The sequence below is a fragment of the Coturnix japonica genome, chromosome 1 (assembly GCF_054131305.1).
Source record: "Coturnix japonica strain WE chromosome 1, WE-NBRP24, whole genome shotgun sequence".
In the NCBI taxonomy this organism is placed as follows: Eukaryota; Metazoa; Chordata; class Aves; order Galliformes; family Phasianidae; genus Coturnix; species Coturnix japonica.
The window spans coordinates 126,429,692-126,447,871 of NC_140663.1; the positions used below are offsets into that span (position 1 = coordinate 126,429,692).

General features: G+C 44.4%; 1 protein-coding gene across 21 annotated transcripts in view; it reads right to left on the reverse strand.

The window, feature by feature from the left end:
- The window catches only part of TFDP1 (transcription factor Dp-1), a 30,188-nt gene extending 14,153 nt beyond the window's left edge, over positions 1-16,035 (reverse strand). For 5 of the 21 annotated variants that reach the window (XR_014941471.1, XM_085534445.1, XM_085534410.1 and 2 more), the window contains exons 1-2: positions 13,622-13,907; positions 4,188-4,254 (exon numbers count right to left, since the gene is read on the reverse strand). Coding sequence is in view for 10 of the 21 variants with exons in the window: in XM_085534445.1 (XP_085390571.1) it covers positions 4,188-4,254; positions 13,622-13,663 (109 nt within the window). In the remaining 11 variants the exon portion in view is untranslated. Of the gene's footprint in view, positions 1-4,187; positions 4,255-4,572; positions 4,627-12,737; positions 13,006-13,621; positions 13,908-14,975; positions 15,061-15,472 lie in introns of those variants that run through there. The other 16 variants (XR_014941503.1, XM_015849478.3, XM_085534452.1 and 13 more) reach the window with 8 other exon arrangements.
- Between the last annotated feature and the right edge of the window lie 2,145 nt (positions 16,036-18,180).

Here is an 18,180-nt window from a genome sequence, read left to right on the forward strand (position 1 = left end):
GCAACTTACAAGCAATCATTAAGCTCAAATGGAAGTAGAACTTCAGCACCGTATAGTTATCGAATGCTTCTATACATGACATAAAGATACAGATGGTACCAAGGAGTAATATCACCTCAAACTTGAGCAGCAAAAGCAGCAGCATGCTTTAAAAAACATTTTATTCACCTGTCTAGAAACATTTCCAGGTAAATGCTTTACTCACCAAGAAAATGGGTCTGATTGCCTGTTTTAATTACTGGTTTCATTTAGAGGAGAACTCTTGAATGGGATCTTTTCTGGCTTATAGAAACAAACCCAAGAATTGTACCAACAGACATCAACTAAGAAAACTAGTTAGTTTTCTAATTATTTATTCTTTAACACATTAAGACTTGTAAGCCTGTCTTCTAGCATAGGAGCAGTAATGTATACCATTTTTATAAGGGAACGTTGAAAGTACTTTCTCAATTATCACATCCCAAGAATAAAATATACAGAGTGAGAAAAAGAATGTTTTTTCTGCAGTCAAAGTCATTCCTACCATTTCCTTCCACAGTTGCAAACCCTCCAGCATACGAGTTTGTAAGTAAACACTCTGCATGACTGAAGGCTATGAGTTGAGCAAAGGGTTATTTTAAGAAAGGTCTAAAGAAAATTAAGCTCACAGATGACATTTTGCAGTACAACTACTTAAACTACCCTCAAGAACTCCATAAGCTTTTGGTTAGATTCTATAAGCTTTGAAATCAATGGTATTTAACAGAGCAACTGAATCTAGTGAAGGACAGCTACACAGCTTGAAAGACAGCAGCATTACTAAGCTGATCTCAATACAAGTCACAAGAGTTATTATTACTATTATTTTTAAAGCCAGCACTAGGATCAATAACCTGATAAAACTGGAGCAATAATAATTTGAGTTGAAAAGACCAAAAAAGACCAGTGAGACTTCCCAGGTGGTCTTCGTATCACCTTCAACTAGATCCCACTTGATGCTATCCTACTCAGGAAAAGCTGCATTTGGCCTCTATGGCCATGCAGTTGACGGCTCAGTAGGTGGTTAGTAGGACCTCCCACTAATTTCAGTTACAAACATAAGGCAGTAAGAACACAACCAGGTAATCCGAGGAAAGTCCTCTGCTTGTTTACACAGCATTATTGCAGAGGCAGCAACAAAAATAACAGTCTAAAAAAACATCCTGGAACGACAAGATAGCTTATCAGCAACCTAAGTTTTCCGTATGAATTACAGGGCAGACTTCCTCCATCTGTCTCCTCCTCAAAGTCTCATCATGGCAGCAGGAAAGTGTACTCGAGCCTCAGACCCATAAAGCTGTCTCAATACAACGTGGTGTACGTAGTGCTTGACAACTTCAGTTGGATGCTTCAGTTAAATGGTGTTGAGAAGTAAGAGCTTAAATACAGCTTAACAATGTATATATACTTGACTTCAAGTTCTTATGTTACTAAATCTGAAATGAAAACCAAACACAAGTTTCTTATGCCCACGTAGCATGAAACCTTACTTTGAAGCACAGGAAACAAAAGGAGCTAATGACACCTTTACAAGCCCTTGTTATGTACCAATAATGCCACCTACTGGCATGACAGATGATGCAAACCTTATTTTTCATTGGTTTTAAAAGTATTTGAAGAGCTTTAACTTCCATATAGCACTAAATACCACTCATCGATTCTCTTCTTCATTTCCACTCACCAGAACCAGAAATAGATTTCTCCACACTGTCACAACTTGACAGTAACTACAACCGCACAGGGCAAGCATCAGCTATAAGATCATTTACCTTTATAAGCTTATCAACAGAGAGCTGGCTGGATAACCACTATCTTTCCCTCTGTGTGTTAACTCACCATCAGAGACACTAGAAAATCTCCATTTTTTCTTAAGAGCCTGGCACTGTCAGGATATCCTGAAACAAACCTATTTACAGAATCACAGAATTACCCGGGTTGGAAGGGACCTCAAGGATCATGTAGTTCCAACCCCCCTGCCTGGCAGGGCCACCAAACATACACATTTACTAGATCAGGTTGCCCAGGGCCCCGTCCAACCTGGTCTTGAACACCTCCAAGGACAGGGCACCCACAACCTCCTGGGCAGCCTGTTCCAGGGCCTAACCACTCTCCTTGTGGAGAACTTCCCCCTAACATCCAACCTAAATCTTCCCTCCTTCAACTTGGATCAATTTCCCCTTATCCTGCTATTGTCAGCCTTTTCGAAGAGTTTACTCCCCTCCTGGGAGTAAGTTCCCTTCAGGTACTGAAAGGCTGCAATGAGGTCACCTCGCAGCCTTCTCTTCTCCAGGCTGAACAAGCCCAACTCCCTCAGCCTGTCCTCATAGGGGAGGTGCTCCAGCCCCCTGATCATCTTCTATTTACATCATGTCTTCTTCCCATTAAATTGGTGCTTCTCTTTGGAGCAGGTCTTTAATAGAAAATCATCTTCCTGGCTACAGAGCACAGACATCAAAACCTTTAATGGTGGCACCTGTGCCAAACCAAACGCTGCAGAATGGTGTCTGTGGATTAGTGCCACGTAAACCCCATCAGACTACAAGTCCAACAGACCTGGCACTTAGCATGAAAGCTGCACTAAGATATAAATTTCATGCCTTGTCTCCCTAAAGACGAGACTTCCAGGAGAACTTGGATCTTTTTATCAGAATCTCCCAGGAACCAGACATACTAAAAACCTGCATTAGCTGAATACCAAAGATACTCCACAAAGTGCTGTTTTTTGTGGTTTTTTTTTAGGGCTAATGGGGTGTTACATTTCCTTAATGGAAATACACAAGAGCATGGGCAAACAGAAGTGAATTTAGAACCAATTTCTGAATAGACAACCTCTTACCACATATAAAGATCAACACCTCTTACTGCATGCTAAGGATGTTTTTACAGCATGAACAACACCAACTTTAGAGCATTTTCAGGATGGGACTCAAAAATCACATGCATCGTGCAAAACAGATGTTGTAAAATTAGCATTTCTACTTATTTGGAGTGTTTTCTTAAAACAAATTAAGTCAGACGTTGCTTTAAAAAACAAAAGTTGTTAGTTAAATCAGTGCTGGTAGAAATCCGAAGTTTTTCAAGCTGTAAATAAAAATGCTTAAGAGTTTGCTGAAACTTGAAGGAATGATGTGGAGCTGCTTCAGGGGAGGGTCAGACTGGGGGTTAATGAAAGATTCTTAACCTGAGGGTGACTGGCCACTGGAACACATTTCCCAGGCCTCTCATCATGGCATCAATCTGGCAAAGTTCAAGAAGCGTCTGGACTGAGACTACCGTATGACACTGAGTCATACGGAATGATTTTGGGGTGGTGCTGTGTGGAGACAAGAGTTGGACTTGATAATCCTTATGGGTCCTTTCCAACTCAGGATATTCTATGAAACAGGATATGGAAGACTAGACTCGAGATTCCTCGAACTGAACTACAGGTTAATCTGAGTGTGAGGATAATCCATCAGTGCATAAAAAGTCAATGGACTTGTCAACATGAAGGTTTATGAGAACATAGATAAGAAGCAGCAGGTGAGTCAGTCCAAATCAATTTCGCCCTACTTAGCACAACCTACCAAAGCACTCCATCTGCTGCATAAAAACATGGAGGTACCCATGTTTATCCAACTTGGAATTGCATATACAATTTGGGTCACTTGTGTTGAGGAAGGCTGATGAATGCAATAATAAACGGTTAGAAGGCTGACCACATGGGAAATCCAGAGGACAAAGAATGACAGTATTACTGTCATAAAAGCAGAGCCACTACGAGCAAGTCCAGAATGGTTCAGTTCATATTATTATTACAGACAGAACTGCGTTAGTGTGAATACAGGACCATAAATGCTGCCAGAACCCCTCTCAAACAACTGCACTCCTGTATTTCTCCCAAATGTTAGAACATACTGCCCCAAAAGATGCATAAGGCCATCACAGCCTGCATGCTTACAACACAGCTACTCTAACATGAGCATCATGTACAGAATGGCAGTAAAAGTACAGCTGAAACTGTGCTTACAGACACTTAAAAACTACAATAAGATCTACAGCTTGTTGGCTGAGCACATAACACGTAACGTAAGAAAAGCTCTGCTAAAGCTAAGAAAGTACATTAAAGCCAGTAACAAGCATAACAAACAACAATCAAGAAACAGTCTTACTAAAAATTGTGTTCTTACCTTTTCCAGGACTTAGGTTTTGGTCTATAAACACCTTAAGCTCTCCATTGGCTTCAATTAGTCCAGCCTATTAAAGAAAGTAACTTTTATTAAATTGGCAAACACTGACAGCCTTTTATCATTAAAGAGGGAAGAAATCACACCGGAAGACTCTGTTGGCACCACACACATTTCCTCACTAATCTGCCACGAATGTAACCACACTGTTCATGGCATAATATTTGAGAAAGCTCAGTAGAAGTTATTAACAATATATACTATTAATTCTGGATAGAAAATGCATGATGCAGTAACTCCTTATTATCTCCAAACATAGCAGTCCTGCAGGACACACAGTCTGTTTGCACTTAGAAAGAACAGTAAGAAATCCAACATTTGTACTCACCACAGTACAGCAAGTGGTGTTACAGAAGCTGAAATGTCCCTAAACTGTATTTTCTGCACTGTCAATACTTGAAGGCTACTACAGATGTTTAAGTGAGATAATTAAGTGCTCTGCTGTCAGACAGCAGCAGAATTTTCCCCTCAAAAGGTGACCTGAAGAGCCCTGCTGGTAATTAGCAAGTTCAGCAAACCAAGCGGACCACTAGAGGATGCTGTGGTGCTGCTGCTATCCAGGTGTATGACAGCAATCAATTCAAAAGCCAGAAGGAAACTCACAAGGCAGGAACTGTTGAAAACTTTCTCTCTTTGCTGAAACGGAATAGGGGAAAAGTAGATGACAGAACACTGAGGACAGGCTGGGAGGTGAGCAGAAGAGAAACTCTGCTAAGGGAAGCATTAAGAGCAGAATTCTGTATTAGCATTGCGGAGATAAGGACCCAGCGGCACAGATGAAACACAAGTGAGGAGATAATAAAAGCAATGGGTAAAATGAAGAGCCTGTAGTATTTATCCTTCCTTCTCGTAGTTTTCTCCCCACCCAAAATAATGCAATAGCCTTATTTAATGAGGCTGTGACAACTTACCATGACACAAACAATGCCTGCTCTCCACCTTGCCCACAGCAGGGATTCAAAGGTCAGCTCTAACAAATGACATTTCTCCTTCCCTGCTCCCAAGCACCAGACCTACACAACCTCGCAGGCCAACAGACTATATCTGACCCCTTCCAAAGAAAGATGCTATTCACTAACATGAAATTGCTAACATGTACAAAGATGTTATAAAACAGGCTCTATGGCAAGATAAACTTCCAGAACACCGGAAACTCAATGTACTGAAAGTGAATAGGATATGAAGACAAATATGGCGGTATTACATCATATTCCCTACCCTACCTCAGTTACACAACAGGAGTGCTAAACCACACAGGAAGCACCATCTCACTGTCCCAATTCTACTACATGCAATCCTTCACTTTCTATTCAACAACAGAAATAAAAGGCCTGTGCTCCTAGGACACCCAATGGTTTTCTGCTCATGAGAACGAGAGATGCACCAATGGAAATGGAAAGATTTTTAACATGCAAAAGAAAACTTCCATCAAGTTTGCATATCAGTTATAGCGATAAGACAAATATCTACAGTGTGAGCTTGTTCAGGAATTCAAGTATGGAAGTCGCTACACTGAATGCTATTTCAATAATTTGCAAATCAGGTGATTCAGTCATCAGTTATTCTTTGCCCTCCCCCCCCCCACCTCCAAGTCTTTATTTTAACAGGAACAATCTCCAATATAACCATTTCTATTACTTCATTTTATCCTTAAGTACGGAATCAACCAATAAATTACGTCACCTATTAAGTTCTGTATTTCCCTCTACATAAACCAGACACAACACGATAAACTACCAAAACCAATGGTCAGCTCTAGGAACACCACCCAGCGTTACAAAGGGTCAGGTTAGTGCCACATAACCTGGGTCATGTTTCTGTGTGGCTGAAAGCATGCAAGCCAACAACAAACTGGAAAACGTTCAGGAAAAACATTGCATTTCAGTCAGCAGTAGGATATAATTTTGGAAGACTCTGAAAATGACAGTCAGCAAGCAACAAGAACCCTGAGGAGCCAGCAAACTGATGAAGACAACAGCAGTTACAGTTCCACCATCCTGCACACCAGTGTCTTGCCGAAGGTTCAGCTCTGGCACTTACATGGCTGGTAAATATTCAACTTGAAAGCGTATGCCTAGGAAAGGCTCCAAGAAAACTGCCAGGGAAGAACACTACCAAATTCAATAGCAAACAGCACCCCCAGCTGCTATGGTTCACAATGAAAGTTGATTTCATTTCTAGTGAAAGTTCTCCTTCTCCAGGCTCAGTGTGTGCACTTCGCACTTCTAGATACAGTATCTGACTATGAGGTTATCAAGACTGTCACTACTTTCGAGTCTCCTCAAAGTCATTAGCTTTAAGTGACATAGGAATGAAAAAGTAAGACTTTCATCCCACATAAAAATCTGCCATCTTTGTTTCAAGAGCACTACTAGGCAAAAATCTCTCAGTGCATACTTGAAAGAAATTCCCACTATTTTACAGGGCAGTTATTTTAGAGTAGTCCAGGGTTACCCCTCCATAACCTACCCAGCACAGCGCCCAAAAGAAAGAATTCAAGTTGAACTCAGAGGAAAAAGTGACCATAGCTCCCAGTAGGTATATCCCAGTCACAGACCCACAACGAATGTAAGAAGTACCTGGGTTTTGTTTTCCTCAGTAGAAAAGTAACCTTTTACCAAAAAGGGTATCAAGCTTTTCTGATGTGAAAACACATTTAGTTTTCAGACCTTATCAAGCTACTTGTAACAAGGTATTTTGATATTTTTTTCCCCCCCATCTGATAACAGAATAAAAAGAAAAATGTTTTCTTCTCATGATTCTCAGCTCCTAGATGCATAGCTTCCTTTGATGATAATGTCAGTGCTGCCTGGAGCAATATCACCATCTAAATATTTGATTCTGAAGGCTTTATTAACTGCCTGCAACTTCTCAATTTAGAGTTGCTTTCCTCTTCAAAGAGGCGTTAACTTCTGCAAGGCTATGTAAAGGAACTTTCTGTGTTGGTAACAGGTATAACACCCTTCATGTGAAATAGTTGTGAAATAGTATTTTTTCTTGGACTAAAGTAGACCTGGAATGAAACTTGCAATCTACCAAGCCCTCTAATTCTAGCTAGCTAGCATTTGTGATCTCTTAAGTTCAACAGTAGAAATTCAACACCCTTACAATGAAAGTACCATTTCCACAACCTTCCAGACTTGCAATTTTCTCTCTTACTAGGAACTGGCATAAAATTATTCATTAGAAGCTTTAAACGTTAGTTTCTTGCTGAATTTGGACGGCAGAATAACTGGACAGGTACATGTCTGATGTCTATCAAGCTTAACCTGAGAGGAAGGTCCCTCTGCTACAATGAGATAAGCAAACACAGAGAAGAGAAAGCTGCCTTTGTGCCATATAAATACCTTTTCTATCTCACTACGTAACGAGCCCAATTTTAAGTATGCTCTATGAGAAAGAGCTGAAAGAAGAGGGAAAGGAAAAAAAAAGAGGGAAGATAAGTGCAAACAGAGGCCTTTAACAGCAGGATAGGACCACTAAAATGAGGCACAGAACTAGGTTTGTCAACCAAACAGGAGAAACAGGTCAAAATACACAACAATGCTTAAAGAATGGGAGTCAGAATGGGACAGATGGAGAAACAAGCAGACAACATTGGCACTGACTGGGAATGAATGAAAAGGAACTTAAAAAAATCAAATATAAGATGACAGATGAGGGGATTAGTGTAATTGGGAGTATCGTAAGAAGTACAGGAAACAGAAGTGTTGGGAACCTAAAAATTTAAAAAGACCAAGGAGAATAGATCTGTGCAAAGAGAACATAGGAACAGGGATAGTGAACACATTCTATGCTAAATTAAGCCACAACTACAGAGTATACAGTAATAAGAACACAACTAGGGAACGGAGAAGTGAGAAAGGAAAAGTATTCCCAATAGAGCAGATTTCCTCCTGGAGCTTGTCAAAGATATCAAGAGGATGCTTCTATTGTCTACAGGCATTTGCAAAGTCAACTGGCAAAAACCCACACGTCTGGAGCAAACAACTTAATTTGATCAGTACAGAGTACCCATCTCCAGGACTTCACACTTGCTAAGTAAGCAGTAACCATAAAGGCACTATGCCATGTAATTTTACTGTGTCTCCTTAAGCACAAGGTAGGGGTCTGGGATTTATTTTATCATCAGGAGGCAACAAACAAACATAATGGAATATGAACACAGCTACAAAATGGAGAAAAGCCTATAATCTGAAGTAATGATGCTTAAACAACCTTAGTTTTATTTCCACCCCTAGTGACACGCAGATGTCATTCGTAACAAAATGACCATATGCTATTTTTCCCCATTGGACTCTCACCTCATTCAGGGACCAGAACAAATATGTCCTGGAAATGAATTATCATATAGATACAGGAGGCTGTCCCATAAAGACAGCCAATTCATTTTTCACAGAAATTAAAAGGTAATTAAGGAATACAGCAGAGGCCTTCAGGAAAAGAAAGAAGGTTCTTAAGTTTAAAATATTTGAATTCCATTTTGCAAATGAAGTTCAGCTATGCCTCACTGGATAAAGTAAGGCAAAAGATCTTTTAAAGTCAGGCAACAGGACGCTGATCCCACACAATTCTCATGTGTTACTCTACTGTGTCCCAGTAACCTTCATCTAAAGCAGATATGCCACATCCTCACTTCACAGCACCATCAAGATTAACACGCTTGATAACCACTGGGCAACGACCCACACCAAAGAAAAAAGCTTCCCAAAGAGTAAACCAAACTGTTAGCTCCTTATCCTAGGCAAGGTGCAAACAAAACACCAAGATGCTAAAAGATCTGAACCATACGGAAGCCTACGAAGATTAAAAAGAAAAACAAATAATCATGGGTTAGTAGCACAGTCAAGCACAGTCAATCGTTGCTCTGAACACATGCTGCACTGGTACTGCACATACACTGGACACTGACATATGTGGAATTGCATTTATGGTTTTCTCTCCATTGAGGAACATTCCAAGGCCATTAACTTTGCCAGCTGTTCTTCTAAACAGAATAACATGTAATCTTTGCTGAATTCCAGACAGGAAGAACTCATTTGGAAGACAAGTCAAACGTTGACCCAGCCTAAGAAATCACATAGACCAACAATATAAGCAGTTACGATTATTATACTGGATTGTTTCTCACAGTGAGCAAATGGCCCAAACAACACAATCTTTGCCAACATTAAAGTTGTTGCCCCCAAAACTAACTGCAAAGCTGTAGGAAGCAATGCTGAATACGAGATTCCTAGGGTAAATATGACCAAAGCACCAGTTCACCATCTCTACTATAAACTGACCAGGAAAGGAAATCCTGAGTTCACATAAGTGTAGTAGTTGGAAGGGACCTCAAGAGATCACTGAGTCCAACCCCCCTGCTAAAGCAGATACCCTACAACAGGTCACACATGTAAGCATCCAAATGGGTCTTGAACACCTCAACAGAAGAAAATTCCACAACCTCTCTGGGCAACCTGATCCAGTGCTCTCTCACCCTCACTGTAAAGTTCTCCCACGTTTCTATAGAACTTCCTATATTCAAGTTTTAGTCCATTGCTCCTTGTCCTATTGCCACACACCACTGAGAAGAGCCTGGTCTCAGCCATTTGCCCCCCTTGAGATATTTATAAACATTCATAAGATCTCTCCTCAGTCTTCTTTTCCCCAGGCTGAACAGACCCAGTTACTCAGCCTTTTTGTGTCCTCCAGACCTCAACGCTCCCACACAGAGAGGTAACAGCAGTTGCTGTTCCCACAACTGGCTCCCAGTGCCATCGTAGATTTGACTTTGTTAGGCTTTTCTTCTTCCAATCAAATCAAATCCATAGAGAAATTTGGTCAGCAGGATTGGAACACAGTAAAATTCAACAGGTTACGTTAAGTAAGATTCATCTGCCTCACCAAGTTCCTTACTGGTGTGTTAAAAGGCTACATCAGCCCACATTATTTCCTTTGAAGTCTGCATGACCATGATATCACGGGGCTTAGCAGATGTAACGTAACGCAACATAAGACAAACAGCCAGCAGCATTCCTGGGCATATGGACAACTGGCCACACTTAAGTTGTTCAACCTCTGAGAACCATTTTGATGCTGAGAATGTTTAGCAAACGTTGGCCCCAGTTTTTCCTCCCACTTTCAATTAGACACAATAAATCTCTGCTAAGTGATACCCGAGCAAGCAAACACGAAGACTGAAATAAGTAATCCCTAGTGTCACTTAACTTTTGAAACCTGGCATTTTTGTTGAGCGTGTTAAGTTGTCAGCACACACTGCATTCACTTAGCAATGCTACAAATAAACATGCGCAGCCACTGCCGTTAACTACACATCACATTAATAAAGAAGTAAAGCTTGAGAGAAAACAAATTAGCGAGGTGACTGTAACTTCTGAGTTGCCATTCTCTGTTTAATAAGTAAGAACTAGCATGGGAAATAAGAAATACACCTTATTATGTATTTGCAATGCAAAGATCTTACAGTTATTTTTCCCTCTGCATTCTTCTGAAAGGCAGATTTAAAACCATTCTAGCAGCATGAAAACCTACGCTGACATGCGCTTTCATAAGACCTGATTTCATAATACTATTTCATCTTCAGTTTACCAACTTCTGAACACATTAAAACTGACTACAAGCAGACAGAAATAAATCAAGCTCCTGAGCAGTCACTGAGCTAAAATGATATCAAAACAAGGTGCGCAAACCTCCTGAAATCCACTGACAATTCAATTTCTATAAGCCGTCTCACCAAGACTTCCAGGGCATCATCAAAAATAAACATAATAAGAGAAACACATGCCAATACTTTAAGAAGAAATCTGCTTGTAGTCTCTTCAGTGCTTCCTAGACTCTCATAATACTTCAATGGAAGCAGAAAAAAGACTTTTATAGACTTTATAAGTCTATTCCAAATGTGACCGTCTCTTGTCATGAAGACTTACTCAAGGTCGATGTACAAACACCATATAAAAGCAATTTTAGAAGTTCAACTTTGGGATGTCCCAGCAAAATTACCTGTACAGAAGCACAGATCTACTTCCTTCCCCCAAATTAACACACCTATTGACCTATTAAGTGACACTGCTGTAAGCGATTAGCTTGCTGGTTTCTACTCTTTAGTTGCTTTTTAATACACATTTTGCTCCAAGGATATTTAAGTAGTACTGTGAGATAAATTCATCGGATGAAACTACATACCCAAGTGTCTTCTCAATATTCAATTAAATAAGCCATCGATCTTAAACCCTGTGTCTCTAGGAGTCTGGTAGTGTTAGACCACCTGCTGAACTTCAAGCCAGAACTTCTACCATAGCGTCTTCAAGATTTACACATACACACAGGGCTTCCTTTGCGAAGTTCAATACATTAACGTACCAAATTTACTTTCTGTCTCCTACTGTTGCCGTGCGCTGCCTAGTCTTAAGCACGCCATGGGTGACAAGAAAGGTCAGCATTTCACTCAGGAAACTCTACCTCCACCTAACCACGAATCCCATGAGCAGGATAAGTCAGCTGAGGACCTTTGCTCCTCCAGCTCCCGCCTGCGACGTACATCTGTAAAAGCAGCTGAAGAGTTTATGGTAGACTCAGTACAGTCACAGAGAATGACAGTTATTAACCAGAAAGGGGATGTGGCTAAGCTGGAGTTTCTGGAGATGCCACTTTTGTTTCAGACCAAGAAATTTCCCATAGGTTGCATTCACTGCTCTCAAAGAAGACATACATGGTGCAAACGCACACACCAGACTGTACACTACTAACACTACTGCCCTCAACTGAGCACAGCTTGTCATTCTGCCTCTGAGATGCAGCAGACTGCTCCTGCTTCCACGGTGTGTGCATCCTGAAGACACTGCAATCATCATTCCCTCCCCCACCCATCTTTTTTTCCCCCTGCTGTTCCTTTAAATTATGAAGAAGTGAAGTCCTTTCAGTAACTTGGCTCCTCTAAACTGAATGTGATATTCCATGGCCTGCCTGCTTCTATTAGAACTGATTTCAGCTCCACACAATGCTCGCATGCCTCAAGCCAGAAATGGCTATGTTCATCACTATGACCACATCTCACTGGAAAATTAGTTTCTTCTTTCTTTTTCCTTCTACATTTAGAGCATTCTAGATCTCCTAACCCTTATATAACCATTCCGAATAAATAAGACATGGAATGCCCAGATACTTTGACTTTCACAAGCTGCTACCTCATTTTACACTGTTATCTCTCAATTTGACCCAGTCACTGAATCAGTTATGATTATGCTTTTAAACTCAACCTACATGCTTTTAATTAAGGCGCCACATCAGAATGTATCCTTTTTTCCCCTTCCCTCATAGCTTACTGACCACAGCAAAGGAGAGGAAAGTATTCTGCCAAAAACCAATGCTTTGTTGCTTATTTTCTCTTTACTGTACACTCTGAAAAGCATTAGAGGGATATATTTTAATGTAATATTTAACAGAATTTAGACTTTGGTCAAATATCTTGCAAGCATTATCTTGCCAGCTTACCTGATCGCTACTTTTGTCATTACTTAGTCTTTTTTAAAAGCATTTTCTTGGGCTCGCCAATACTCTCCATCATGCTGCCCATTTCTTCAATTCCCCTATAAAGTCTTAGTCTTAGCAGGCGCTTAACTTTCCAAACAGGTATTTTCAAATAGCAGTTTTCATATAGAATCATAGAATTACCCAGGCTGGAAAAGATCTTGAAGATCATCAAGTCCAACCGCAGCCTAATACAATAGAGGCATCAGCTGGAAAGCTACAAGTGAGCAATGTAAAGAAAAGAAGTATTTTCCTTCAGCAAGTGGGAGGAGGGGTTAAGCGGGAGCATTATCTAGCACAGCCCTGGCTCCACACCTTCTGCAGGGCCGCCTGTTCCAGCAGCTGCCAGCACAGGACCCAGGGGCTCGCCCGGAGCCCATGTTCCCCAGCTGCAGCGTGCTGATACACGCTTGGCCATGGGAATGCCACCTCCAGACCTGGGGGGAGAGCGGCACAAACCGCCCTCACCACAGTTGTGCCACTTCAGCCCTGCTGGAAATGAAAAAGGGAAGGAAGGGGTGGGGGCATTCATCAACTATGCCATGTTATTCACCACATCTTGCAGACCGTTAGAGCGCTCGATAGGTGACACAGCAGAACCGCGGGCCATTAATGCGGTTCATCTTTCTTCCCTCAAACAGGATTTTACATATATGCAAAGGCTTCTGAAAACGGGTTACACAGTTCTTCAGTTAAGACCTCATACACTTTCTCCCTACCCTGTCCCAGTGTTCAAGCATGCTTAACATGTCACCTACAACCTGAGCCGGATTACTGCTCCTCCAAATTCAGTTTATTACTTCTTGATCTGCTCTTAGAAGACACTGAAAACACCTGTTTGTTCCTACCTGTAGCATCTTCATCCATTTCTGAAGTTTGTTGTTGCGCATGTTATTCCTCCCTTAACTACTCCCCTCCTACAGCAAGATGGATCTCTCCAATTAGGTTCTTTCTTAGATGCCTTACCCCCATTATGTCCCCACACACATTATACGACACCGATCTCACTTCCAGGTGCCAGTCCTTCACTCAGCCCATCTCCTTCCAAATGGCAGTACGAAATGGATGTATCCTAACATATGAATTACTCTGAGCTGCCGCTTATTTCACCTCCTCTTCCACCCCTCCTCTTCCATTTTTTTCCCTGCTCGTACAGCCCTTCATTCCCTGAACTCTGCTATCTGTAGCGCACTTGAACGCCCTTATCTTTTACAGGCGAGCGTGCAGTGACTATGTATTTCTGGTTGCGTTTCTGCACACCGAGATACTTTTCATGTGCTTCTGAACTCCTAAAATTCCCTACAAGATTAATTTGTTAAACCAATCACTATTTCACAGTAATTCTCACTCTCTGAAAGCTACAACAGTTCACGCAATAACGTAACCTGCTGTTTAGAACTGGAATTGCTTTGTGACTTGTTTGCTATTTTGTTGTCCTTTCTGGGGGGTGAGGGGGAGATGCATTCAAGTTTGAATACAGAGCTCTCCATTCTCTCCTTCTCAATATAGAACCGTGGCAGTCCAATTACATTAGCTACAAGCAATGAAATAGATCTGAAAGGCGGAACCTGTTCAAATGGTTCTTAAAAGAATACTGGAATGGATAAGAGCAAAGGTGTTTCTGAGGCCTGCCTCAAGGCCACCAGTCATGGCAAGGATGGCAGTGGAAGTCAAGTTCCCAATGCTTGCTTTTACAGACAGTAATCAGCATCTTCGAGTGGACAGGGAAGAAAGAGTGAGGAGATAAGGAGGCTTTGCTGCCCCGAACACACCAAGCAGCAGAGGCAGCACCAGCCAGCAGTGACACTCAGCTGGTGACTTCTGGAGATAACAGGACAGAGCCACCAACCACCCCAGCACTTGAATGGTGTATTCTGGGGCTTTCTGAACCCGTGTCAAAGCCAACCTGGGGTGGTGTTCAATGTGAACACATCTAATGCCAATGACCAGAGAGGTTTTACGAGGACGGTAGATTCCGAGGGCTACTCTGAGGAACCTGCTGCAGACCTGAAGCCGGTTTGGGGTCGGACCATCCATATAGTGAAGCACAGCCCAGGCCTGGGGTGCAGCACAGTCAGGTTCACACGTTTGCACTGCCAGCTATACCAGAGCCTGACCTGCTTTGCTTCCGTTAGCAAAAACAAAAGCAAAAATATGCTATTAGCTATGCCCCTGCATGTGATGCGCTATAAATATACTTACATCTTTTGCCATGTTACCCCAGCCTAGCAGGCAATCCTCTTACAATCCTGCTGCCTGCGGGACGCTGGGACGACGATGCTATTCTCTAGAAAGCAAACACAACCACCATCAGTCAGCTCTCCACAATGAGACGAGGCAAACTTTGCACCGCCTCGATTCCCGTTGTGCTTCAGAACAGAACCCTATGGGAGAGCGCAAAGTTCTCCCCCATGCCCCGTTCTATCGAAGCGACGCCCCCGCTCACAGCCAGCACGTGGGAGCGACGCCCCGCCGCCCACCCTCACGGCTTGTGGTGGGGGTTGCACGGCACGCTCGGGCGGGCCCCATCCCGTCGGCGGGCACACGCAGGCCTCTGGGCCGCCCCCCTCCCTTCCCGCCCGCAGCCGGAGACCGCAGCCGCCGGGGCCTCCGCTCAGCGGCGGGTGGCCACGCCGATGGCGGCTCCGCGGGCGCCTCCCATCCTTCCCTCCGTATCCTGGGGCCGCAGCCGCTCGCACCTGAGCGGCCCAATGCGGAGATCGCCGGCTCCATCCCCCGCCGCCGCCGCCGCTGTCCCCCCAGCCCGTGTCCCGGCGCCGAGCTGCCGCTGCGGAGGCGCCCGACTGCACATGTGCGGCGGGCGGGCGGCGCGCGCGGGCCCGCGAGCCCGGCGGGAGGGGGCAGGGGCGGAGGGAGGGAGGGGAGGAAAGAGGGAGGGAGGGAGCGGGCGCCCAACGGCCGCAATGTGTGTGTATATATGGGGGGGGGGCGGCTGGACGCGCTCCGTGCCGGCACGGCGGGGTGTGGGGGGGCGGCGTGCGGGCTGTCACCGTGCGGCCAGAGCACACCTGCACGGGGGGCGGCAGCGGGGAAAGGGGGGGGGGGGTGAACTAAAGCGGCTGTCCCTGCCCGCGATCCCACCGTCCGCTTTCTCTCTCTTCCCTTTCGTTCTATTCCCCGTGGGGTTGGGGGGGGGGGGACAGCGCCGGTGAAACGGGGAATGAGGGGGAGCCCGAAAAAAAAAAATTGAAACTTACACTTTTGTGCGTCCCACCGGCGTGACGCTGCGCGCTGACGTCACGGGGTGTAGCGTGCCTTGCACGGGCACACGCGGAGCACAGCAGCCAACCGGCCGGCACGGCGGGGGCGGAGGGAGCATGCGCGGGATTTTCGCGCTTTCCGACTCCCCGCCCTGCAACGCTGGCGGCGGGAAGCGGCGGCGCCAGGTTGATGTTCGGGCGGGCACGTGGTGTGAGGCCATCAGTGCGGTGACCGGCACATGGCGGGTGGGGATGGGCACAGCTGGGGAGCACGGCAGCCATGGAGGCATCGTCCCTGGAGGTGTCATCATCATCACAGTATCACAGTCTGGTGCGGGTTGGAAGGGACCTTAGAGATCATCGAGTCCAACCCCTGGGATTCGAGTCTCTGTGTAGCAGAGCGGCACTTCTACCACTTGCACCACAGGGGGATTCGAACCCAGCGCCTTTGGTGTTGCAACGCAGCATTGCTACCACTGCGCCACCGGGGCACGCAGTGTTCAGGAGCTGTGTGGATGTGGCACTGAGAGATATGGTCAGCAGGCATGGGCTCATAGTTGGACTGGATGGTAGAATCATAGAGCCATAGAATGGCCTGGGTTGAAAAGGACCACAATGATCATCTGGTTTCAACCCCCCTGCTATGTGCAGGGTCACCAACCACCAGACCAGGCTGCCCAGAGCCACATCCAGCCTGGCCTTGAATGCCTCCAAGGATGGGGCATCCACAACCACCTGTTCCAGTGCGTCACAACCCTCTGTGTGAAAAACTTCCTCTGTGTCTGCCCCACTCATTGCTGTGGGTACCACGGCTACACATTGCCCTGCACTGACAGCCGCCATGGCCCCATCTCCCCATCCTTCCTTCCTTGTGGGACATGGTGGCAGCGGCTTCTCTGCAAACAAGAATTGAGCACGTTTCAGAATGAGAACAGATCACAACTCCAAACGTCAGTTTGCTGTGACTCCACAGCGGACACAGATATGAGGAGAACGTGTTTTAACTAACCTGCAATCAGAAACCTGCCAGAGAACGTGCACAGGGACCCATTCTGATTGTTGGAAATTGAAGCCAAGCCATCTTAAGAGAGGGACCTGTGAGAGCTCCTTAAATACAGCCCTCATACCAGCTGATAAGCTTGTCAGCATTTGGCCTCCTTGGGTGGAACTATCTCCCAATTCTCAAATTTCGGCTCTATTTTAAGAAATAAAAATACAGCTTGGCACTGTAACCCTAAGAGTTTTGCCATTCCCTGATGTAGGTTGTATCCCCCAAGGCAGGATCAGCTGTCCATAGGCACTCCGGTCACTTGATTGTCCAGTTTGTCCTTTATCTGCAGAAATTGGGATTTCTTAGTCTCTCTTGGTGGCTCACTGTCGCTACCATCAAGAAGCCTCTCCCCACTGGCAGTAGTAATTACTCAATGGAGTCTGTGGGAGATCCAAAGAAACACGCTTCCTGCTCCGTGAAGCTGGTAGGCCTGTATCTTTATCTTCTGCCTGTTGTTTCCTTCAGGGCAGGGTGGGCTGCATGATTCCCAGCCTTTAAAACATCTTGCTGCTTTTCCTTCTCCTTTCACTGGCATCGCTGCCGCCTTCACTGTCAGATCAGCTAACGGTGGCTTGACTGGTACTTGCTGTTGTTAATAAGCTATTGCTGTTTCCAGCCAAGCTACAAACACTGCTAGCACAGCTTATCCTTGTCACTTGGGGGTCCAGTTTCCTCTACACTCCACATTGCCCATGTGCTGGAGCACTGCCAGGATTGCTTACGGAGCAGAAATACATTCCTTCCCTAGACAAAACCCAGGAGTGCTTTTGTGGTTAACTGTTTTGGGTTCATTCCAGCAGGCAGCAAGACCACACAAGGTTTCTCACATCCTTCATCAAACATCATCCTATAGCACTGTTTTCTCATGCGAGGCACTCCCACGTGCCTCTCTGCCCACAAAGCAAAGGATGTCCAGCTGTAAAACCAGATAGGAGGTACTGTGAGACTGCTTTCTCCTTGTCTTAGAAGATGGAAACAGGAACTCTTAAAGCTTTCATAGAGTTCTAATGTGTCTAATCAGTAATTTGGACTCACATCTAGTATCCATTCAGTTAATCCCAGGCAAAGAGACACAGAATATTGATATTACTACTTCTTTTTCTTCAATATGGACCAAATCAGAACTTATTCAGGA